This window comes from Pundamilia nyererei, unplaced genomic scaffold (assembly GCF_000239375.1).
Source record: "Pundamilia nyererei isolate P.nyererei 1_Seehausen unplaced genomic scaffold, PunNye1.0 scaffold00463, whole genome shotgun sequence".
In the NCBI taxonomy this organism is placed as follows: Eukaryota; Metazoa; Chordata; class Actinopteri; order Cichliformes; family Cichlidae; genus Pundamilia; species Pundamilia nyererei.
This window is the reverse complement of record NW_005187864.1, coordinates 48,529-74,384: the sequence shown is the minus strand read 5'-3', so window position 1 is coordinate 74,384 and position 25,856 is coordinate 48,529. Positions and strand designations below refer to the sequence as shown.

General features: G+C 40.0%; 1 protein-coding gene across 1 annotated transcript in view; it reads right to left on the bottom strand.

Annotated features, from left to right (window-relative positions):
• The window catches only part of LOC102210123 (unconventional myosin-VIIa), a 49,053-nt gene extending 26,002 nt beyond the window's left edge, over positions 1 to 23,051 (bottom strand). Inside the window, exons 1-15 of the mRNA XM_005753787.1 lie at positions 22,795 to 23,051; positions 11,590 to 11,703; positions 11,243 to 11,395; positions 9,227 to 9,411; positions 8,807 to 8,928; positions 7,435 to 7,577; positions 7,090 to 7,203; positions 6,801 to 6,869; positions 6,577 to 6,661; positions 6,278 to 6,354; positions 5,661 to 5,780; positions 5,118 to 5,260; positions 4,643 to 4,853; positions 3,172 to 3,307; positions 2,187 to 2,293 (exon numbers count right to left, since the gene is read on the bottom strand). Coding sequence (XP_005753844.1) covers positions 2,187 to 2,293; positions 3,172 to 3,307; positions 4,643 to 4,853; positions 5,118 to 5,260; positions 5,661 to 5,780; positions 6,278 to 6,354; positions 6,577 to 6,661; positions 6,801 to 6,869; positions 7,090 to 7,203; positions 7,435 to 7,577; positions 8,807 to 8,928; positions 9,227 to 9,411; positions 11,243 to 11,395; positions 11,590 to 11,703; positions 22,795 to 22,893 — 1,878 coding nt within the window. The 5' untranslated portion in view covers positions 22,894 to 23,051. The remainder of the gene's footprint in view (positions 1 to 2,186; positions 2,294 to 3,171; positions 3,308 to 4,642; positions 4,854 to 5,117; positions 5,261 to 5,660; positions 5,781 to 6,277; positions 6,355 to 6,576; positions 6,662 to 6,800; positions 6,870 to 7,089; positions 7,204 to 7,434; positions 7,578 to 8,806; positions 8,929 to 9,226; positions 9,412 to 11,242; positions 11,396 to 11,589; positions 11,704 to 22,794) is intronic.
• Between the last annotated feature and the right edge of the window lie 2,805 nt (positions 23,052 to 25,856).

Genomic DNA, 25,856 nt, shown 5'->3' with positions numbered 1-25,856 from the left:
ATGATGATGATGATGATGATGATGATAGAGAGCGAAATTTGAGAAACAAAAGTTCTTACCAGAGTTTCGTGAGCACAGAGCAAACTGAGCTTTGTATAAAGAGAAAAACTTTCTAATATTTCTCCATCCTGCGTGTTTGTACTTGAGCCTCACTGAGGTGGAAATGAGTGTTTCCGTCGGTGTTTGAGCCGTTTACAGATCACCTGCTGCTTCCCTGCGCAGGCTAAACTCAGCGACCTGATCTAAATCTGACCCCGTTCACTCACTTCTACCTTCAAGTTACATCAGCGCGCAGACTTCACAGCACGAGCTTCTGCACCGATCAACACCGTCACATAAACGTCGTCACCGCCTGTGGAGGTGTTCGTGTGATAGAAACGTTGCTGCCCTCCGGCGGTAACAGGCATCTATTACAACACTGCAATTAATACATTCAAGTGATAAAATATAAATAAGAGTTATAATTATATTAAAAGCAAATTAATGCACAGGTCTGGATTCAGCACTGGTTTGATTATTAAAAACAACTCGAATACTAATATAATCCATGTTTATTAACAGCTTTAGGTGGAGCAGAAACCTTGCTGCCCTTAAAACTTTAAAAAGTAATCATTAGTGAAAATTACATTTATAATATGTCAAGTAGTTTGCTAAAGCAGCATCTGATGTCACAAAATAATGTAGTTTGTCAGTGTAAACAAACAACATAGATAAAAAATAAATAAAATAAATATTTGGTAATATTTACTAATGCTAGTTTTTACCTCGCTGACTCAGTACTAACTTTGAATTTGTTTAGCATCACGGCAGTAAAATGGATAAGAAACAAACAATAAATGATGTTTTTTAAAAGATGCTTCAAATATATGCTGTGACTGTGTTGCAATAAAGAAAGGGTAAATCATTTTTAAAAGTAAAAATAAAAACACAAAAAAGTATAAAAGACTAAAATTACAATGAATGTGACATGAAACTGTTTATAAAAGAGGTTTTTTGTTTTTGTTTTTTTCTTTCTACATGAGACTAAAACACTTTTAAGGCAGAAAATAAAAATGATCGGTGAGCTACGGTATAATCTTGTGACATTACTCACAGATGAAAGCACACAGTAGGAAAATAACCACCATAGTTGACATGGAGTTGTATTCATCAGCCTTTTGGTTGAATCTCATTCAGCTATGACAAACGTATGTGAGCTATGGGATGTTCAGACCATGTTTGAAGTCAGAGAGGAATCAATGAAATGGAAGAAGATGGTAAAATGAAGAGGATGAAAATGCAGCGCTGGGATGTTTGATTTCTCATTTTTACCTTGGAGGGAGCTGTGGCTGAACTAACAGGAGCGTAACCACACAGAAACTGGCAGAAGCAGCACACAGACATGCAAATGCAAACAAAGAGACACACAGGGAGGGAAGACAAAGAAGTCAGACATGTTATTTTGGGCTGGACTTCAAAGAGAAACATGCAAGTAAACAACAGCATGCAGGAGAAGAACAGCTCAGAAAAACTTTCTGCAGTTCTCAAATGAACGTGTCACTCAGTCAGGAGGTTCCTAGATGGGGTACCGCTGCATTCAGGGACCCAGAGAGCACACTCGCTGTTATCAGAGTTGCCAGGTTTGTGGTTTTCCCACAGCATCTAAATACTGTCTACATCTGATCTGAAAAGTAAATGTAAATTTAGTAACACAAATCCTAAAGTGGACGTCTTCGGTTTATTTCCATCCTTGGGTTTTCATAGCTCAAACAAATCCCTATTTTTGATATAGTGGGTCTTGATTATGGCTGCCTTCTTCTCATTGGTTGACCCTTACAAAAAGCAGGTGGGTGGGGCCTATGTGCCTAGTATAAGACACCAGGGCCTGTTTATTTGAAACTCTAGTCATGTTTTATGCTTTTCACCAGAGTAACAGTATGACAGAAATAAGGGAAAGCAGGATCTGCTTTGAACAAGTTAGTAAGTTATTAATTCTGCAAATTGTTACACTAACAAACACAGAGAAACACAACCTGCTGTAATGCTTCTAATCTCAGCATCCACCAATCAAGTGTTTAGTTTAAGTTCCAGTTCAGGGCCTGGTTGGTGATAGTTCTGGTGTGGTCACACAGGCGTGTGTGTGTGTGTGTGTGTGTGTGTGTGTGTGTGTGTGTGTGTGTGTGTGTGTGTGTGTGTGTGTGTGTTACCATAGCTACGTCAGCCTGGAAGATTTGTTTGATGAACTTGTTTTTGGAGGAGTGAACCAGCTGAATGATGTCGCCATACAAAGTGTCCCTGTTCTTCTCCAGGAAACCTGCAGGACACACAAGTCAACATCTTAGAAACATCAAAGGTTTAAACATTGCTAATTTGACTTTACGACATTTATTTGTCAGTGGTGATTACGATGTATTTGTAGAAGTTTAAAGGAGTTTAAAAAATTATAATAATTGTACAAGATCTGACATAAAAACATTCATGAAAAAGATATAAAAGATTAAATTTATGATTTCCTGAGAACTGACATGTGGATCTATAGAAATGTGTAATTTGGGCCCAAATCCAGTGAAGAAACTTTCAGTTATAAGTTTCGGTAATGTTTTAAGAAATGTTTTCAGCTCTGACTTAGTAAAACATTTTTAAGTGGAAGTGGTGCTTCCATGCTGTTATTTCTATTTCAGCGTGTTTTAAATACACACTCCGGCTAATGGGATAAAGATCAAGACACACAACTACAGGCAGCAAACATACAAAGCCCACCACTGCACACGATTTCGAGCAAACATCCATCCCGCATCAGTTTCAGGTTTAAACCAGTGACTCGTGTGACTCTGCATGAATTTGACCTTTGAATATGAACCACTAAAGTCATAAACAGAAGGTTTAAAGAGCAGGTTGGTGGAGCTTTGATGCCCACAGCCAGAGCTGTGCGCTCTCACTTTGACATAGACTAGAAAAACATGGTCAGGTGCGTTACTTGTGCATACACTGAGCTCATTAGGTGAAACTTTGGTCAAAGAATTTAAATGCAGGATTTTAGGCTGTATGTCGTTTTGGTAGTTTTATTTAGCCAGAGATCAGAAAACCATCCTGACTGGCTTCATAAAATCTCTTTTACTGTACATTCGAACAACGGGAAACTTGTAGTAACTGCATCTTTTAGTGATGTGGTGTGTGTGAAGTGACTCTGACCTCTTGTTTCATAGTAAACCACTCCAGCAAAGTGTTGGATGCCAAACTGAGTCTCATAGTTGTTCTTTGGAGGGATGTAGTTTGTGTTGAGTTTATGCTGAAAGTTCAGCTTGTTGAGCATGGTGGTGTCTGTGCCCTGCAGGAGACAGGCAGGAAAATGTGAGAGTTTAGTTTGAAAAACAAGGCTTCGAGTCTTTAGGCCACATGGCGGCAGCAGAAACAAGCTGTGAACAAGCTGCTGACACCTTATTGACTAAAATCTTCCACACACTGTTTGTTGGAGTTGTAGTGAAAACAGTGTCCAGCACGCTGTGATTCAGTGCTGCTTAGGCTGCTATGCCTCAGGATGCTTTACATTTAAAAACAAGTTTAAAACCTGGTAAAAAAACAAAAGGTTTTTAGTTTCTATGGATAGTTTCCCCGTTTATATGAGCTGTAAAGTGGATGATTCTTGTTAAAAAAAAACATACAGATCTATTGTTATTTTAACTGTCAAGTGTGCAGTTTGCTGTGTTTAATGGAACTATCTGACAGATAACCATTCAACAGACTCAATTTTCATTATTCTGTTACATCAAGAAGGCAAAATACAGTGTTGCTCCATCTGTGAATGTAAAGCCAGTGTTTTGTGCGCCATTTTTTCACTGATCTCCTCCAAGTCTTAGCCAAGTTAAACAAATGTGTCCTAATATGTGGTGGTAAAGTTCCCCAGCATCCATGTCGTCATCATTTTCATACAATATAAATAACTCATTTGGGCCAACATTAAAATCTATTCCTCTATTAATCTATATTAATTTTACTGACAGTAGTTGTAGGCTCCATGTCACCACTATGTTACAGATCCAGGAAGTCAAACAGGAAACGGGAGATTTCCAAATCTTTTGATATTAGGTGGGTTTGAAATTTGACAAGTTGATGGAAATTAGGTCTATTGGAAGGTCGGTCTGGTTGACAACAATTAGGACATCATGAACTTTTGTGTTTGTGTTTTATGTGTGGGAACTCTTCTATAGAAAATGTCCCCTGTGTGAGTGAACTGAGAACCGCATACATGGTTGGTTCCTGTGGGAGGAGCTTAAGGTGTCCAGTCCGCTTCATGCCACACTTGATTGCCAGGTTTCCTTACATTCTTCAAAACGCAGACTCCATGAACCAATAGAAGCTGTCACAGTAGCCATGTTTCTGCTCAGTTTGTAAGGAGCACAGTGTTTCTGCTTCTCTTGTCCCGAGAGCTGTACAACAGTTGTGTAGCATCTTTTATCTGCAGTTGTACTTTTGTTCAGATGGTAAATGTAAGTCAAGTTTTTACTCTTTTTTTAAATGCTTCTGGTGTCCTTCAGCTCCTGCAGAGAATTTCTGGTTCTTTGGTTGCTAAATGCTCCACTGCTGGTGCACGTATACCGTCATCATTACAGAGCTGAACTTTGGGGAATCAAAGACCAGGTGAGACAAATATGGGAGCGCATACCTTCGGAAATTTGCTCTCCTCGTCGATGAGTGAGATGATGTTCATGGGTTTGATGGCGATCATGTCCAGAGCGTCCTGGTTGTCTGTGAACTCAATGTGCTGCCAGTTGATGTTCTCCAGGTTGTACTCCTCCTGCTCCAGCTTGAACACATGACGCACGAAGAACTGCTGCAGGTTCTCGTTGGCAAAGTTTATGCACAGCTGCTCGAAGCTGCAGGAACGAGGACGAGAAGTGACGGAAAAGCTGATGATGCTGACAGAATATTTCAGTTTAACTCAATATGTAGTGATGCCAGTGGGTTTCACAAAATAAATACATAAACAATGCCACAGGCATAAGAACAAACTTTTTAAATTCGTGGACGTTACACTTCACTCACAAGGGATTTGTAGCTGGCTTTGGAAACCCCTCAGAACAAAGATTTAGTGGGTAGGGTGGACAGCATCACTATGTGAGAGTTAGTGTGTAATGTACCTGTTTACTGTGAAGTTTTCAAAGCCAAAGATGTCCAGGAGTCCGATGGAGCGTCTGAGCGCTTTGGGCTGAGATGACGGAGGCTTATAAATGGCTGCATTGATCTTTTCCACGATCCACACAAACAAGCGACCGTAAATACCCTGCGCGCACACACAGACAAAGTCACAGTTCAACACATTAAAGGTCCCCAATGAAGGATTTGATCTCTAGTAGAGATATTATGTGCGTGTTGATCACTGTCTCAGTCTCATTCCACTTCTTGGTGGAAATGCAAAAATGTGTTGGAAGAGGCAGTGAAGAAGACCATTATTCTGCAAACCTGCAGGTCGAAATGAAACATGGCAGGATGTAAGATACTTAAAGTGTTTGAATGGCTCTGAAAATGTGTTAAAGGAAAGGAAATACAATGAAAAGGTTCACACCAGAGTCTGTGTTGGACAATCTCAACTTATTCTCTTTTATCATCTCTGCTACGTGGGGCTTTTAACCCCTTTAGTTCATTAACTTAAATGAATGAAGTGTGATAATTATGAGCTGTACCTTAACAAAAGCGTCCCGTACATCCAGAGCTTGTTCCATGCTGAGAGGGGTGGAGACCGTCTCTCCTCTGGTGATGAGTGTTCGGCTGGTCAGACAGTTCATCAGATCCTTAACGTCCACCTTAACACACAGAGACACATAAACACAGGAGCTCCTCAAAGAATCTCCAAAACATCCAATCAAATTTACGGTTTTGAAGTACTGTGAAATAATAGCATAAAACTGCTTTTATTAACACCTGAATGGAGGTTTGATTGAGTGTCACTGAACAGTGACACTGCTAGATTAGACTAAAAGAGAGAAGGGTGGGTAGATAATGTGTCTGAGCACAATGGGGTCTTTAAATTAGGGTGAAACTGCTGGCCAGTTCTACTATTATTTCTTTTCTATCATATATATACTGTCACAGTGGTGGATGATCATATTAAACTTCACCAGAGTTTTTAAATAATGAAGGCAGTGGACGTAGGTACAAAACTATGGGTGTGAACATAGAAGTCCCGCCCACTTGTTGCCCATCCATCTGTGTATGAGGGGCATCTAATCAAAAGAAGGAGGGGCAAGAAAAGCAAAACAGGATGAAAGAGGATGAAAGGGTGTGTGTGTGTGTGTGTCACCTCTAATAGTGTGGCAGAAGTAGTGAGATGAGGGCTCCGCACCACCTCACAGGCATCAAGGTTGTCATAGGTGCGTGCTGAAAGGTCAAAGATCAACAGAGTGTCTAAAGAAGTTTTCTTTATAAATAAAATTAAAATCACAGATAATTTTTACGAGGTGTTAATTATGTCTGTACTTGTGTGGACTGCAAGGACTGGACACTAAGAACAATACTCACAAGGAAACATGGCTACAGGAAGCTAAACACAGCGGACGAGTAAACAGTGAATTCCTTTTCTGGTAATATTTTTCACGTTACCCTCGTATCTCAGGTTTCCCATGTGCAGTATAGCAGCCAGCAGCTTAGAAATCTCCCAGTTCTCCTTGTCAGTGAACATCAGCACCTGAGCAAACAGACCCAAGCAACAATCATTACCTTTCAGTGTCTTTCAAATATAAGATGATAAAAACAGTATGTTGGTGACATTTAAATAGTTGAATACACAATATTAACTTTAGGTAAAGCAGCACACACGTTAGTACCTTCATTGCAGAGCGGATGTTGGAGTAGTCCTTCATATCGTTTCGGCCATCACAAACGGTACAGTTACCCTGCAAAGAGACGGAGGGATGGATGGGGATCAGAACAAAGTCTTTGTCTTTTCATATTTTATTTACTTTTTTTATCCTATTTTTATTTGATATAATCTCTGTTTTCCTGATTGGCACGATCCCCTAATAAGAGACTATTCAACAGCTGTAAAGATCAAAGCTCCTCTTGACCGATAAGGCGACTGATCAGCCAATTACGCAGCGTGAGACAGTAACTCACGATGGTCAGGTAGGTGTAGTCCGTGGCTTTGCTCAGCCCCAGTTTCTTCTTCTCATCGACAGTCATTCCCTTCAGCATACAGTAGAAGATGTGGTAGTTTCTCTCATCGTAGGCCTGTAGAGAGAGGAGAAAAGTCAAATCAGTGTTACACCACTACATATTATAAAAGATAAGGTAAGGCTTTGCAGACTGCAGGGATTAATTCATCATAAGATAGAACTGACTTTTGGCTATTTTGTTTTACTTTAAGTCAAGACGACAAACAGAATGACGTTTTTATGTCACAGTTAGTTACTGAGAAAATGCTCAGGAGTTTAACTTTGAGCTGATCAGCTTCGGACTTACCTGTCGACAGACTCGGGATTTCTCCAGCAGGTACTGCTCTATCTTGGCTCCTTCTATGGCTCCTCGCTTGTTGAAATGGATGTCAATGTATTTCCCAAAACGAGATGAGTTGTCATTGCGGATCGTTTTGGCGTTTCCAAAGGCTGGAAGAAAAACAGAAAACACCAACAATGCAAAAGACATTTCTGTCAAGGTCTGATTGCCCACTGGGAATCTTAATGGAGACTCTTTAGGAATTATCTTCTTTCTTGGCTGTAAATGTTTTCACTGTGTGTTTTCAGTAGATTCACTGAAATATGAGAGGAGACTCAGACATGTGAGCATGTAGCGTGGTGTGTTGTTTCACGATCGTCTTTCTCTCAGGTGAGACATTCACGCCATGCTGGATTGAAGTGTAAATGACGCCTGCTTTGCACTCACAGTGCACTGCACATACGTAATAGGTTGCCTGCTTTTATCATGACGGCTATAAAGTAGATTGGCTTATGCACAAAGAATCACCGGGTCACATTTTATCATTTTGCCCAACATTTAAGCCAAATAGAGTTGATTTTTGATCACAATGAATGGCTAACTGGCAAAGAATTGACCAGAGATGTTGAACGACGTATTAATCTTGCTAATTTGGTTTCATCTTATAAGTAATTCCTGCTGATTTAATTAACAATTAAATGGAGGTAGATGTTTCATGTGACATGTCCTGTCACTGCACTGCTGCAGACCTCTATCTTACAGTGTTTTGCTCTTCTGATCATTTTGAATTTTGTTATAATACATCCATTAAATCTTATCTGAAGCTTTAACTTTCAGGTAAAGCTTAAAATTTTATTAATGAAGAATATTTTTTAATGAAGTAATGTACATGTTTAAAAATAACTTTGGTAGTCAGCACAGTCTGTCTGTGCTGCCGGGTAGTTGTAAAACCTTCAGCTGCAAGATTACTGAACTAACATGTCTCTGTTACAACTGTGAGAGAATAAACGTAAATGCTAAAGTGAATCCACATCATCATCTGTGAGTTTGTCTACTTCAGGGGTGCCCAATCCCAGTCCTCGAGAGCTACCGTCCTGCAGCTTTTAGATGCATCCTTGTTCCCACACACCTGAATCAAATGAATGGCTTGTTATCAGGCCTTTGCCAAACATGATGGCATGCTGTAGAGATCAAACCATTTGATTCAGCTGTGTTGGAGTAGGGATGCATCTAAAAGCTGCAGGACGGTAGCTCTCGAGGACCGGGATTGGGCAGCCCTGGTCTACTTCATAGAGATTTTCTTCCAGATAATGAGTTAAAGCTCACTTTTCTCTCTCTGTTTATGTGTGTGTGTGTGTGTGTGTGTGTGTGTGTGTGTGTGTGTGTGTGTGTGTGTTACCTTCTAGTATAGGGTTTGCCTCCAGGACCTGCTGCTCTATCCAGGAGTGTTGACCACTGATGGCCGCCAGAAACTGAAGGATCAGTTTGGTGCTTTCTGTTTTTCCTGCTCCAGATTCACCACTATCAAACCAAAACAACAGCGAGAAAATGTGATCATGTTTGAGAAAGACCAAGAGGTTGTTTATCATTTTAAAGTTTCTGATGATTCTACGAGATCTTCAGCACCTACATTTTTATCAGTTTCTTACTTTTCTTGTTTTTTAATCACAAATTTTAATAATTTGATAGAAAATAAAAAAGATTAGATAGATATCTGACTGACTGACAAACCTTTTGGTCTGCATGGTTAAAACTCACATCCTTGCTGTATGATTGCTGGTTTGTATTTGAGCCACCTGCAGTCTGAACTTTTCCTAACCTGATGATACAGCACTGGTCGCGGTTGTTCCTCTGCATGTTGAAGTAACAGTTGTCAGCAATGGCAAATATATGAGGTGGCATTTCACCGATCTTCTTGTTGGTGTAGAGGCGGATCTGGTCAGCCGTGTAGATGGGCAGCAGCTGGTAAGGATTGACAGCCACAAGGATGGAGCCTGTGTACGTCTGTACAGAAAAAACGAGGATGAACCAAATTATGTTTTTTTTTTAGGTCACCCAGGTGTTGATGTTTTGGACTCACACTGCTGGTAGCTGATGTGTAAAAGAAGATAAGTACTGAGTAACTACAAATCCTACAGACATCTGCTTCTCCTCAACATGCTATACTTGGAAAATTCCTCCAAGGACTTGACCATGAACGAGTTCAAAAGACAGTTCCTGGGTCCAAACTAGAGCAAGGCAAAGTGTAATAAGAAGCTAACAAATAGTTCAAAAACACATCTTAAAACTGAACAGCCATGAACAGGTCAGCATTTTATGTTTCATGTTTAAGGATTAAAGCACCTGTCAATATCAGATTAAAGTCTTTCAGTTAAATTTGATCTATTATCAAAGAAGCCAGCCGAAGATCCTTTAGTACAATGTCCACAATACAACGTCAGAAATATTACAAAAAAATGTCATGCGGCTGTCTGTTGTTGAAAAGATCGAGCAACAAGCCGGTGCCGGTTAGCGGGTACATGAGCTGACACAGGTCGCGTAGCTCAGATGTTGAAGGATGACAATGAGAACGTATCATTGTTCGCCATAAGAGAACAGAAAGCCATGTTGGAAACATGGTGCAGCTCTCAGTTTGGTTACTGTTAAGCCAAAGTGAGTTACTATAGTCCCTGCGCCAACATGACACATCCATCCATAGTGCATATAAGAAAAGAAGTCCCATCAAATACATGATGTCTACTGAAACGTGCAGCAAACACGCTGTATACTGTGATCGAGGCCATGCAGCGTGCATTAAATCCATGCAGTGGGTGCATATCCTTGTATATTTTTTAGCCTTTGTCTATGCTTGGGTTTCAGGGGCTGACTTACCCTGCCACCACAGTTTGTCTTCAGTAGAAACAGGAACAAATAAAGGAGGATAACAAACAGAGGTAATGAGAAAATAAAGCAAGGAAGGTATTATGATGACAGGAGAGGAGTGAGAAAAAAGTGACAGAGAGTTAAAAGAGTAAGGTGACGAATAAAGTGTTAAAAAGCTGCTTAAACAGACAGAACATATAGCAGTAGGGTCAAAATAAATGAGATATAGCAAATTCTATATAAAAATGAGGTTTGTATTAAACTTTGAAGCCTTTTAAAGCCTTAAACTTTAAATCACAACGACAGTTGCCTTAAGACACTTTATGTTGTAAAGTCAAAACGCTGCAATAATACAGAGTAACCCCAGTCAGATAAACCTCTATGAGCGAGCGCTTGACGACAGTGGGAAGAAAAAACTCTCTTTTAACAGGAAATAACTTCCAGCAGAACCAGGCTCAGCGAGGGGCATCTGCTGCGACCCATTGGGGATGAGGGGATAAATAATCACATAAAAAATTAAGAAAAGACTTTATATAAAGTTTTGTTTTAGTTTTGTTTACTCTGTGAAGAAAAATCTTTTTAAACAGTATTAAAGGGATTAAACATGAAGGTATTTCTATTGTTGGAGTTCCATCCATCCAGCAGGATGAGGGTTACAAGTGTGAATGATTTAGTTTGTACTCTACATAGTTGTTGGTAGAGTTTCTTTAATGAGCAGAATTAGGCTTTTCATATTTAAGCATTGCTTCTGCCTGAGCCTGTTCAGTCACTCCTTGGTTCCAAGTACTGATGACAGTTTCTAATATATCAAACACTACTTCCTGCTACAGTCCAAAGACACACCGTTTGAGTCAAGTTGTAAGTGTAGTGTAATTGTGAAGAGTAGCCATAATGGTGAGGAACTGGGAGCCTGTCCAGGGTAAACTAGATTCAGTAGGCTCAGCCCTGCAGTAATCGCTGCAGTCATACTCACATATATGAGTTTTTCTCTGTATCTGATGAGCAGGTTACGGAGGATACCAGCTTCATTGAGGTCTCCCAAGCGAATCATGTCTTCCACCCCGTGGATGGAGGTGGGATGCATTGGCTTGATGTTGGTGGCATTTTGGGGGGAGATCCAGTGCTCCTGAAGGAGGATGGGAAGTTAAGTTGAGAAAGCACATTGGAAATTCAGGACATTTTTGATCCTAAACAAAAAAACCAAAAACGTTTTTAATGATCTCAACGGTCACATGGTGTCTGTGATTAGTGTTAGACACTGACATGCTTCCCAAGACATGTTCTTTAAAAAACAAGTTTTATTTGTATGTAAGTGCTTACATTTCCTTCATCGTCCACCACTTGGATCTGTCCGGAGTCACAGAGTTTGACCACTGCGCCGATTGGCACCTCAAACTCCCGACCAGTCTTCAGGTCCAACCAGACATAGTCGCCCTGAAAGGAAGTCAGACAGTCAAGCCGAAATCAGGATGTTAGGATTTTGGGAGTTAAATCATTCAGCATCAGAGTAACAGAGTAAGTATCAAGGTCAGAGTAACAGCAATGAAGAATGAAGAAATCAGCAAGAAGCAGAAAGAAACCGTGAAGCAGCATTGACAGAAAAGTGCGTTAATATGTGAACTCATCATGAAAAACAATATTTTTCATCAAAACTTAGAACCAGCTCGTGGTCTGAAGAAATCAGACTGTAGGTTAAATAATTCCTCAAAGCCTTTCGAAACAAATCTTGCCACACAGCAGCAATCCTTAAATGTCTTTGAAACTTTTATTTTAAAGGCTATGAAGACAGAAAACCTGCATTTATAAAATGAAAAGTCAAATCGAATAATACAGTTTTAAAAAATCTGCTGACTTCGGCCCAAAAAAAGCCATAAAAAGCTTTTCCCCCTAGAAGTTAGAACTTCTACCTTCATCTCTGTGTTACAGGCTTCTGTACGTGAAATTAAATTATGGTTTCTTTGAGAACTGTTTCTCTTTAATAATGTGTCTTATATACCTTTACTCTACACTCGACTGGCTTTTAATACAGTACCTGCAGCAGACTGACAATCCTTGCTTTGCTTTGAGGGTTTCTGTCTGACCTTTAATCAGTTCCAGACGTTTCTAGTAGGTTACCACTAGACCCAGTTTTTAGGTTTAATCCAATTTACATAAAGATTTTATGTTAAGCCAGTAATCTAAAATTTCACAAAAATTCATTGCAGCCATTTAAAATGGTACTCAGTAGTTTGTACGGCCTACAGAAGCTTGCATGCCTGATAACATCGGGGCCTGTTCCTAATGAGACAATAGATGGTGTCCTGGGATCTCCTCCCAGATCTTGACCTCAGATCAGGGCATCGCTGAGCTGCTGGACAGTCTGAGGTGCAACCTGGCAGAGTTGGATGGACCAAAACATAACGTCTCACTCAGCTGGATATAAGTCAGCTGAGCGTGGCTCCTCCTCAGTGGTATCAGATCCTCCATCCTCCATGTGCTGCCGGCATACTCTCACCACATGAGGCGTATCGTGCACCAGGAGGAACCTGGGACCCACTACAGCAGCGTAGGGTCTGACAGTAAGTCCAGGGACTTCATCCTGATACCTGATGGCAGTCACGGTGATATTGCCTAGCGTGTAGTGTCTGTGTGTCCGTCCATGGATATGCCTCCCCAGATCATCACTGACCCAATACCAAACCAGTCGTGCTGAATGATTTTACAGCTATCTTAATGTTCTCCACAGCTTCTCCAGACCCTTTCATGTCTGTCACACGTGCTCAGGACGACCCTGCTGTCATCTGTGAAAAGCACAGGACTCCAGTGGTGGACCTACCAATACTGGTATTCTATGGAAAATGCCAGGCGGGCTTCACGGTGTTGAGCAGTGAGCACAGAGCCCACTACAGGACGATGGGCCCTCAGGTCTCATGACTTTTGTTTCTGATTGCGTGGTCAGAGACATTCACACAAATGGCCTGTAGCTCTGCCAGTGCTCATCCTTTTCTTGCTGTCACAAAGGACCTTATACTGCTCCCGCTGATGGCTTGAGGACCTTCTGCAGTCCCTGTCTCCTGGAATCTCCTCCATGCTCTTGAGACTGTGCTGGGTGACGCAGCTAACCTACTGGGAGCGGCAATAATGATGTGCCATCCAGGAGGAGCTGGAATACCTGCGCTACCTCTGTAGGGTTCGGGGGGGGGGGGGGGGTCCACCTGTAAAGTTGTTCCTGTTTTGGGGGGTGTGTCATCGTTGTCTTTCAGCATTAACAGTCGCCTTAACTGACCAGCTCAATGCTCACGAAGTTTAACTGAAGCTTACTCGGACTAACAATTATTCCCTTAGTGTGTTGAGCAGTGTACAACACTATGAGGTCTTTAAGATACTATTGATGGGGGCTTAAAATTCAGCTCTTTGTACATGAGCAGGGGATTCTAAATTAAATTCTGGATTGAACAGGGAGAGAATGAAGAGAAGCTAAAATGGGAAGCATGAGTAACAGAAGTATACACACATAAACAGCCATGTTAAAAACGTAAACACACATGATCTCTTCAGATGACCCATGAGTCAAAAGTGACCCAGAACAGAAAACCATGCATAATTATTTTAACACACAGTTCTGCAGTATTACATCAACATTCTTCTCATGTATAAGAAAAAAGGCACACGTAAATAACAAAGCAGGGAGCAACACAAATGCTACAGATAAAAGCCATGTAATTATGACTTATGAGACTTAAGACACAAGCAGTGTCAGCATACCGGCAGCAGAGTGCTGTGTTTCATCACAGTGTTGACGTTGCGTATCAGCGCCCATTTGGCCTGATCCTTCTCATAAAGCTCCACATAATCCCGACGCTTGAACATCTTCACGTGCACAGTGAAAACTTACTTACAAGCACGCTCACAGTTATATCCAGAGGTAACGGTCTAGAGGCGATACCCACACGTATGAGAGGAAATGTTTCGAAATTGTTCAGATGTTCATTGAATTTTAGTTTCTTGCAAAATTCTCCAAAATCTTCAATGTTTAATGAACGAAATCCCTCCCAGATCACAGGCACACATCACCTCTGTTTGAAAAATAATTCCAAGAAAAACAGGTCGAGTATCAGTCCTCTTACAGTCAAACAGCTCTGCCCAGACCAGGGTCCTGTTTTCTGACCTTGCTGGATGTAAAAACTTCAATAAAGAAATCAATTTGAAAATGTGCAGTAAGTTTCCACTGTAACATTTTGGGACCAACAATCCTCCTGCTCTCTCGCTCTCTCCCAGACTCTCTACATCACATTTTGTTAACCCATCCCCTGCTGCCCATGGCAACCAGGTGTCACTTCCTCCTCAGGTGTGTCCTATGGTGTTGGATTTCTGCCTAGATAAGCCCACTGCAGGCTCCTACTGTCATAAATACGCTGTAGTCACCACAGGATGCATCACATAAGTAAAATAATGGCGTTTCACTTTCAGCTTAAATTTGAGAGGAGGGTAGAATTTGGTCATTTCAGATGCTGTCACGGTCCTGAGTCGGTGACCCAGTGTTTTTGAATTATTAATAGTCTTTGCTTTCATTATTGTTTAGAATTTCTAGTCTCTTGGTTTCTGTGCCTCCTGTGTTTCATGTTTAGTTACTCTTGTTTCCGTGTTTGTTCCGTCTGTTCCCCTAACCAGTCATACTCCATGTCTGTGTGTCTAGCCTTGGCTGTGTCCCAATTCAGGGGCCGCATCCTTCGGAGGACCCAGCCTTCGGCATCTATGTGGGGCTTGTCCTCCGAAGACCGAGAAGGCTGGAAGTGTGAGGCTGTGAAATTGGACGGTCTAGCCTTGAGATTTGCAGCTGTCTCTGTGGAGTTTAATAAACTCAGCCGTCTGCGCCTTGCTCACTAAAGTATATCAGGACACTGGAGTGAATTCTCGACCATCTCACGCTTCTGTTTAATCAGTTTTCTGCTTGACGTTTATTCAGATGTGTGAAAACTATAACTTTAATCTCAGCCAAACCGATTTACTCAGGAACAAATGAAACACTGCAAAAAGCCAAACTAGCATTTTTAAGTTATCTAAGTGATTTATATACAGTATCATGTTTAACCTGAGTAGCGAAGGACTGCGCAGGGTCTGAAAACAATGTGCCGGGAGTCTGGTGTTCTCGCCGGCTCGCCGGAAACTTGCCTTGACCACCCAGTCAGCTATCGAGCTGGTGGGTAACATGTAATATGTGATGTCTTGATAAATCAAGCAGATATTTGAAGTTTACAAACCTACTTTCTTGAAAATATCTTAAAAGTTTATTTTGTGACCCAGAAAGAGTAATATTTCAAACTCTTTAGTTGTGCTCCTCCGCCATTGCTGCATTTTAAAAGTATTTTTATATTATTATAAAAATATTATAAATAATGATTTAAATAAAAAAGTATTGAAAATAGTAATAAGAGTAATATTAAAGCTAAGTATTTGCCGCAATTGTTGGAAACTGGAATTTGCTGGACCACGCTATGAATTCTGGGATAGGTTGGGCCACGGAGGATACACCCAACCCCCCCTGAAATTCGGCGAAATGAAGAATGGGTCGGCCGCATTTGGAGCAGCCTCATAATTGGGACAGCCTTTGTCGCCCGGCTGTGACATAATCGGCCAAACCAAAACGGATTAAAAGTTTGCACATAAATAAATGACGAGTGAAACTTGCCCAACCACAAAGAAACTCGTTGAAAAGAGATCTGATGAGATCTCTTTGAGATTTGTCTATAATGTTAAAGGTAAAAAGTAGCTTTTGAGTTGTAGGAAAAAATGTCTCTTTGCATCTAAATTTGGTGAAAATGAAATGACTTACTGTTCCAGACTTACTCCAGAGAACAACGTCTTTGCAAACAAATAAATGTCAGATTAAAGCCAGACCTTTCTCAATGTGAGGCAACGCTGCTGACTGCTTCATCACTGCACTGCATCAGTATGTGGGATCAAAATGTTTTTACTGTCCAGAGGCTTGTACAAATAAAATATCTGAACGGACTGGCATAAACTTTGATATGAATAATAATCTGTCCTAAATGACCCACTGACCCAGACTTTTTCAGTTTTGAGTGGATGGGTGGAAAATTTAATTAGCTTCAACTCTAAAACATCCTGTCGGCCATTATTATTGTTTTTGACGGTTTTCATATTGGTTTGTTTATCTTCTTCCTCTCCAACTACAGAAGAATGCCAGCCGTGTTCAGCATGAGACGTGAGCTCTGACTCAGGGGTGAGTGTGTCACCATGAATAGCTGTTTGAGTGTGCGTTACATATAAGTCACTTTAATTAAGTAACTACTCCGTCTAGCCAACTGAGCCACCTGAACATTACACCACCAAGCATCTGTCTCACACACACACACACACACACACACACACACACACACACACACACACACACACGCTGAATTATTTAACACAGAGGATCTGTTTGGTGTCTGTCTGTCTCTTAGTTTATATTTCTTGTTGTGTGCCGCTCTCTTTCTCTTTCTCTCTCTTTCCCTTCATTTCTTTTCCATGTTTCCTTTACTGCTGTTATTTCTGACAAACAGCTGTATGTTACAGTGCTGAACACTTGCTGTAGGTTTGGATGGTAACTGATGAGCTTATGGAAAGAGCACTGAGATCAGAGAGATGAGTTTGTTACTTGAACAGAAATCTAATTACACAACTACAAACAAAGTTTAGTAAATATTATTTCTCATATGCATAGACTAACATAAACATTTTTTCTTTAAGCAAATATTATTATTTTTTTAAAATTCCTAAATAGAGCGATTTTAAAGACATTTTGCAGCCAATTTCAGCATTTGCATTGCATTTCTATTTCTCCATGAATCTGAATACTTCCTGCATCTCTGTAACACAGTATAATGAAGTTATCTGATGCATCTATTCCAATGTCTCATCATGGTGATTCTGAAAGTGTTGGGAGACTCATTTTCTTTGTGACTGTTAAATGACTGTTAATGTTTCGACGTCACATATGTGAAGCTATGAAAATGTTTTTAAAGAACTATAAGATGAGACAGATTTCTTCCTTGAGTTTGTCCTTTTAGCTCCGCTTCTTCAGTTCACCTAACAAGCATTTATTTGGGCTAATGGAAGAAACTGGAGTACCCACAGGAAACCTATGCAGGCACATGGACATGTACAGAACTCCACAGAGAAAGACCCCACCCAGGCAGTGACTCCTTACTGCAGTGGGTTATACATCTGCCTAACAAGTGAAACACAAATAACTTGGCAGCTGCTCAAAAAACTCCCAAAATCAAATATGTGGATCTACCTGCTGATAATCTGAGCTTCCCATTTAAATACCAAAACCAACAATTCCTCAAACCAGGCTCACACTGGCCTGTTGCCCAGTGTGAGCTGGGACAGGCTCAAATAGGCCCTGTAACCATGTTTCAGGGCAGTATTCCCCCCACGGCAACCCCCAGTCTCACATTAACAGCTTTATATAGAAGTCATTCAGAGATCAATGAAGCCCCCAGGTCAACTAACCAGACAGCAAATGGGGACATGACCCACTGAACAGCACCGGGAAGCTCGTGTGATCAACCAGGATATAAAACTCTTTGAGCCACACACTTCATTCTGCACAGTGTTAATACTATAGTAATCTCAGACATACAGTTTTCAAGTTTTCACACTGACACCCCACTCAAAGCTTCTGTTTACAAGAAGCAACCAGTCAGAACAAAACTGTCTTAAAGGGAGAAGGAGGGAAGCTTGTTTCAGACAGAATAAACTGAGAGCCTTAAAAATGCATAGAAATTATTATTTTGAACTGTGAATCATGCAAAGCTACTTTAGAAGAGTCAAAAAATAAAAACTCAGAGCAGAAAATTAGCAAAATAACTTGATTTAAGGTGCTTTAAGGAGGTCTGCAGGTTTAGAAGAAACCATTATATTTATAGAGAGCATCTTTTCTGTGCTTTTTCAGTTGAGGGGAAGTTAGAATCAGGCAGTCCCACATGGAAAAGTTATATATAAATCTTATAAAGTTTGTATCTGTCTTGTGTGAAACTTGTATGAAAGCATACAAGAGTGAAAACAGATATAAGATTCTTTGAAAAATTATTGAAATGAAACTTGTATGTTTTGAATACTTACTAAAAGAAATATATGAAAGTGGCCACTTTCATGAGTAAATCATATAAGCCTTATATGATTCACTATATGAAGTAGGCCACATCTGATGCAAGTCTTTATAAGTTTTTTCTATTTCTTTTCCATATGTGGTTGTCTGGCCATCATAAGAAATAACATTAATTCAAGCAAAACATGTAAATTATTAGTACTTGTCTTCAAAGATGATTTAAAGACTCAAACTGTTGTCAAACTTGAGCTTCTACACAAACATGAAAAATATGTTTTGCCAAATGGGCCTCGTCTGCAGACACATCAGCGCATTATGTCCTGCTAGTTCTGTACTTTTTCCAGTTTACATGAGACTGTAGAGTAAACTACAACTTCACTGATACAGAACACAGACTCATGAAAAGCACATACGCCCTGACGTCTCATTCTTTGGACAAACGTGACTGAGACGAGCCACACTGATGTAATGTCCATGCTGCCTGCGGTGGATGGGTGTGTGTCATCACCTCTTTCATCAGGTAAATAATTCAGGCCTGACATGAGCCAGGTACTCACTTGCAGCTGCTATGGTGTCTCCTGTGTGGAAAGGTAACAAAATGCAGATAGAGTCCTCTGGATGTCAACTATGAACCACGGTGTCCCCACGTACTACCCGTATGAAAACAGTTATTCCTGTTTCAAATGATAAACTAGGAATGTACGTCATTCTGCTCCCCGTTCTTTTAATGGGGTTTAAATTTTGTAAGTGACTTTGTAACAATGCTTTTGGTAAGTAACCCACATTTAGTCTTTTCCTTGAATAAAAATGCAAACAATAAAGAAAACCCTGCCCGAGGATGCTGACTCCTGTCACACTTTATCCTCTAAACCACAAGATGTCATTTTATCCCGTCATTTATTGACTGACATGATGCATAACATGGGGTTGCTCTCACAATAGAATTTTCCTTGACTTTTAGGGCAGCAAGCATTAAGTAGCTTTGATATCTGTTATTTGAAAATGTGTCTGATCAACAAATTAATGTCACAAAATCTCTTGTCAATGAGATTCTTAGTCTAAAGGCTCCGGCCAAGTCACAACTGTAACTTTTATGCGTCTTGTTACTTTCGAAGGTTCACTTCAAGTTACACAAACTGTTTCCAGAGTGTGTGAGTATCATCTCACCACTGCAGACTGCACAGCGTCCGTCTGAACTTCTTCTTCAGGTGAGTCTGCCCTCTGCTGGAGTTTTTGAACATTTTAGTACCAGTTAGTCTGAAACTGTAGCTGCAGGTTACGTTACTCAAATTGTCAACGCTGTCACCAGATCTCAGTCCAGTAGAGCACCTTTTGGGAGGTGGTGGAATGGGAGACTCACATCGTGGACGTGCAGCTGACAAACATACAGCAACTGTGCGATGCTGTCATGTCAAAATACACCAAAATCTCTGAAGAAGGTTTCCAGCTACTGGTCTATGTTATTAAAACAGTTCTAAAGGTAGGGTGGAGTCAAATCAATGCTGGCAATATGTAACTAAAGAAGCCACTGAGTGTGTTTCTTTAAAACCTTATTTAACCATTAGGGGAACTTTTAGGAATTAGAATATATTTTGTGAGAATTTCCTGGTTGATATTTGCAGCATTAACCTGGCATGATGTCAACAGAAGGAGAAACCAGAGCTCCTATAAACGATAACCTACATAGTGACATGCAAACTCAAGACCGAAGGGCCCCAAACCTAGGACACTCTTAAGAGAACTTACACACGAAAACCACACACTGCCGATACAGCTAAACAAGCCTCCTCACATTTTGATTATATGGGAATAAACCAACCTAAAGAGACATTCGGATCATTGCAGAAATCCTGAATAATCCAATAATTTAAGACAAAGGCGGACGAGACAGTTATTAAGTGAATATACAAGCAACAAATGCATTTACAGCTAATTTGCATTTAGATTGGAGTGACAAATCAAAGGTCACAGGATGAGATATGGTGATATGCTAATTGTGCCATAAAATCATAAACAGGCTCTTCTTTTTGCATCAATGAACAAATAAAAGCCCTCTGCAGCGAGCACACAGAGAAAATAATCTTTGAACAATAAATTCACAAGAAACATTCATGTTGAAAGAGCAATAACACAGCAAGTTTTTACACAGTGCAACTACAAAGACTGAAACTGTGTGGCAAAAGCTTATAGACTCATATTCTCCCACAGACTGTGGATTCTCCAGGTGCCACGGACAATCAGAAATGGAGGACAAGCTTGTTGTTGCCACCTGTGGGCAGCTGAATGATTAAACTTTGATTTCCTGCAGAGACAGGACAAAAAAGGGGAGCTTAGATTCTGAATTCCAGGTTTTTTATTTGTACTTGTGAAGGAAGTGCTTAATATTAATATGTGATTGGAAACTTAACAAAAAATAATTTTACAAAATTTAAATTGTTTAATGTCTTGCACCTTTGCACCTCCTACTGGCCTTGCAGTGACAGTGCAAGAGACTGTGAGTTGCCTGGGATCAACCGTTCATTGTCTACAGCTGAGAAGCTGTGGATATGGTACGCCTCAGGTTGTTTTCAGAGGGACACCACTTCTTTTGAAGAGTGCCATAAAAGCTAAAATTTCTTTGGCAAATTTAAGTCATTTATCATTCGTCTTTTAACTCCATTTTTGATCTTGTCTAGATGGTTAATGCATCGTGCTCATCAGGTGGGCTCTGGCTATGCCTCTAAGCTGAACTGTTTAATGTTTCACGTACCACATATTAGCATTTTATCACATCAAGTGAGTGTTTTTACACAGCCACTCTGATCAAACTGGTGTTCTTAAGACCCAGTCTTAGAGGCCTGCTTGGAGATATACCTGCAGCTTTAGGTGTCTTGTTACCCTTTCTGTGAAAATGGTTCCCTAGAAGTTATGCAAGCTCTCTCCAGAGTCTGTAAGTATCATTTCACCACAACAGTGTCTGTGTGCAGGTTGTGGTCTGCCCTCTGCTGCTCTGCATGAAAGTTTTACTACACCTCTGTCTCACAACTCAAGCAGGCGTGTTTGGTAAAGAGCAGATATCTCTGAATTATAGTCTATCATAACTACTGGCGTCTGTTTGATGCTCCCGTAAACATTTAGGAGGTTGATGGATGTTACTACTTTCACCAGAAACAGAGAACTATAACATAATTACATAACATTATTAAAACACAACATAATTATAATATAGTCTCGTATCTAATAGTTTATAATCTTTTTGGATGGATAGTATTATATGGACATAAATGGGTTTTTAAAAAATAATTCTTCAGCCCATGGCCACGCCCACTGTGTGCAGCCAACCACAAATAATGGATGTGTGCCTGCTGATCTGACATCACAAGACAGCCATCTTCACAGACACCAGAGTTTCCCACAGTCTATGAACTGAAGAGCATCGTTGAGAGCAATTCAAAGAGGCTCTTTGTGGCTTCACAAATCAATAGCCTGGTCTTAGGCCCCGGAGGAAGAAGTTTTCGTCTGAGGATTGATTCGTCTAAACATCTGAGAACTGAGCACCTCACTCCCCAACACCTCCCTTAAACTGTGAAGCTTCAGGATGGAGGACGTGCAGTGAGGTATGGGGAAACAAGGGGACAAAGGAGGTCATAGACAAAGAAGGTGGGATGGTGATTCCTCAGCAGGTGATGACTGATTGAACACAGAACACAGATTCTCCTTGGTGTTAATGTGATGGTGCTTCAAAGTGAAAATTTATCCTGAAATCAGCAAACATATGCTAGATAAATGGATCGTTTCACATAAGACTCTTAAGAGATACCTGAAGGTCTTGAAACACTGTCATCGAAGGTTTGGGTGTGGACGGAACAATTTTTTAAGGAAATAAAAATGATTAATCGCAGATCACCATAACAGTACAGTGGACAAATAATGTTAAATGTATTTATTTAATGAAATCACGCTTCAGTTGGTGTAACATGTGCTCCAGCTGATATTTAGAAGTAGACCATTAATTAATTAGAGCTATTTAACGTAAATAAACACAGGTTGGGGTGAAAGAAGCCAAACAAAAAAGCCAAAATCCTACAAGAGCATTTTGTACTATGTAGAAAGGATAAAATAGACTATGAGAAATGTCAGAGAGATTTATTTGATATGTACATAAAGTGTAGTAGGAGTGATCTTCTATGTGTATGTTTTTAAGCAATGATGCCGTTGTCTCAGGTCATGTGCACCGACTCTCACTTGGACTACTGACCCAACTCAGGGCTTTATAGGTCACCATGTGACCTGATCACAACGTTCCCTCTTAAACTTTTAAAGAAAAGACTCAAAACCTCTTATTTTTCTAGCAGCAGGTGATAACTCGGCATAAACTAAAACACACAGCAATTTGTGTTTATAAATGACAATCATTCAAACATCCCCTAATTGGACCTGAAGTTTACCTTGATGAGGGTGGTGCATTTGTAGCTGAGGCGGTGTATGTTTGGATCCCAGCCCTCCAGCGCCCAATCAGATCCCTTCCTGTTTATTTTCATTGCCATGGTTACCACATTAACACCTGCATACTGCTCATCTACAGAAAATCCTTCATGTTTAAAAAAAAACAAAACTTTTTCAAGCCAGATTTGACAAACGACTGCTCATCGGGACTTTTCCAAAGTAGAGTAATAAAAAAAATATGTACATAAAAATTCCTTTTTCCATGTCGTCTTCCAGATTCAACAGTTGCTTTATTCCACGGTCGAAGTAAAAATGTCCTGCTCCTGAATTATTTCCCCCAACTGTCTGTTTTTCCTCCTCACATAAGAACCTAAAAAATGTATTCCACTGACTGAGTAAATCATGCCTCCTCTCCTGTTTAGTTTGGTTACACCTTTGCAGACTGGATAAAAGTCAGAGTGTGTCTGACGAGACAAACATTCACAGAAGAGATGGGTGGCGTATTATTCAATGTATTTGCTTGTTCTGTTGGCTCGCCCCATTTGTGCCTCTGCAGCAGGGGAACGCTGTCAGGGCTCATTAGCTGATCAGAAAAGAAGACAAGTTCAGCAGCGCATTAACTAAGTATCAAAGAGGTTGATACAAAAGTAGTACACACACACACACACACACACACACACACAGCATCTTGTTTGATTTGACTGGTCTCCCTGTTTACAGTGTGTGCATGCTTTTTAAAGAAAGAGTAAATAAAGTGGGAACACTGTAGCTTCAGATGTTGTTCTTTCTTCTTTCATTATTTTGTATCAAACAGGATATGTTGTTACAGTGGTGAATGTTTGTGTTAAACATGACAAAAGCTTCACATGAGGTCAGCTTGCATGCCAGTCCCTCTGTGCCAAAAGCTCCAGCTTAAGAGTACTCCAAATGCTCTGTTTCATATGTTTTACTCTCATTTCTGTCTGATGTCACTGATTGCACGTATCCATAGTATGTTCATCGAAAGTGCACAGTTTAGCCCTACTAACCGAACCGGCTGTTCAAATCATGCAAACCTTTTGTAGTAGAGTGTAACAGTGAACGATATGGAGCTGGAAAGGAGTGTGTGTGTGTGTGTGTGTGTGTGTGTGTGTTTTCACCTGCTGTAAAATGACCATGGCCCTGGTTTTTATCCTTATGGTTGGACATCAGCAGTCACCTGTAGACTCTAATGAAGAGAGTGAGAAATAGATTCATTTATTCAGAGTTTGCTTTAAATACATGAAAAATGATAATGATTCAGATCATCTCACAGTGAACTCATCATTATGTATATCATTATGAATTATAAGGTTTTGGGTCTGATGTATAATTAGAAACAAACAGAATAGACAAACTGTATTGAAATAAATAGAGACTAATACAACCTCCACCAATATAGCGGTCTTAATTTGTCAACATGGCGGCAGGTTGTAAAGTAGTGCCCGAACATCTGAGAAACTACAATGTTATAAGCTGCCATACTGATTAATTATAGAAAGTGCAGAGGCCTTGAAAATTACTTGTTCCCATTTTCAAATACTCACTCAACAAAGTGATTAATAAAACTATTAATCATGTATCAGTAAAACAGACGTTCACTGATAAAAACCTTTATAAAGGGCTCCAAGGGGAAAATAACTACTTACAAATGGCACAAAAATGCCACATGAAACTTTGCCAAAGTTCATTAAAAGAGCCTAATGAAAACTGGCAGTGCATTCTACGGTCAGATGAACCCAAAATAAATGAATCTGGGTCAAATGAGGTCCAGAATGTCTGGCACAGATGAGCTTGGGACCATCACTGTGCAAAAACATGGGAGAGTGAGTGCTGGTATGAGTGCAAAAAAACAACAACACACAGCAGAGGCACCTGAACAGTATTCTGTTACAGTAAACGGGATAACTGGGTTTGTTCTTTTCAGGTCACTCGCATGCAAACAGTGTTTATGCATGTGTATCTGTGTGCATGGGAATTAGTCTTAATAAATTATTCAGGCTCCTCTTGATGAAGCTTCAGGCTGATCCTTTGACTTTTTGACGTATGACAGCTGCAACACCTCAACCTCATTAGATGCTTTGTTTGGGTTTCTCTTTGAACCGCAGCACAGCTTGAGTTACACCACAGCTCTGAACAGAGCCTGGTTCAACCTTTAAGACCGCCATTATATCAAATCTAAATGTTCTCCGGTGAGTCAGGTGTGCAGTGTACTTCAGACAGGATGTTGTTTGATTTGCCTTCTTTTCATTCACTTCAAAAGTTTACGTCACAAACATTTAACATCTTTTACCAAACTACCTCTAATTGTCTAATTTTAACTTTGTAGTAATCAGTGGTTTTTCTATTATGGTGTTATTATGGTATAGAAAATGTCTTCAGTTTTATTCTTTATTTTGTTTATTTTTATAGAGCTGGGAGGAGCTTTTTGGATTGGTACGTCTACATAAGTGACTAAAATATTGTCACCTTAAACTGAAGCAACAAATTCCTGTCTGAAAACTGAACTTAAACAAATTAAAAACTAATGAAAGGTACAAAACTTTAATACCTATGACCTCAAGAAAATTAAACAAATAAATAATATTGTAATATTTTCAAAAATAAGCAGGTAAAGCCATGAAATCTTTAGCACTTTTGAAAGAAAACCTTACTGTAATAATTGTCCAAGTATAAAATAAATGCTTTTTGAATAAAAACTGTTATCAGATAAGTCTGGAGGAATAAACAGAAAGCAGGAATAATACAGCCAGTGTCAGCCAGACTACAGGGTGTAAATTGAAAAAGAATTTAATTCCAGCTCGATGTCTATTGTTGCATTTAACTTCTTTTGTCCTTTGTTTCTCGAGTCTCTCTCCCTCACTGACCTTTGCTAATTCTTCCGGGACTTTAAAGGTCACAAAAATGGTCTAATAATAACAACAGAGAGAATTACCATCACATACATGTCATACAAACACATGAAATGTCTCTCTCTCTCTCTTCTCTCTCTCTCTCACACACACACACACACACACACACACACACACACACACACACACACACA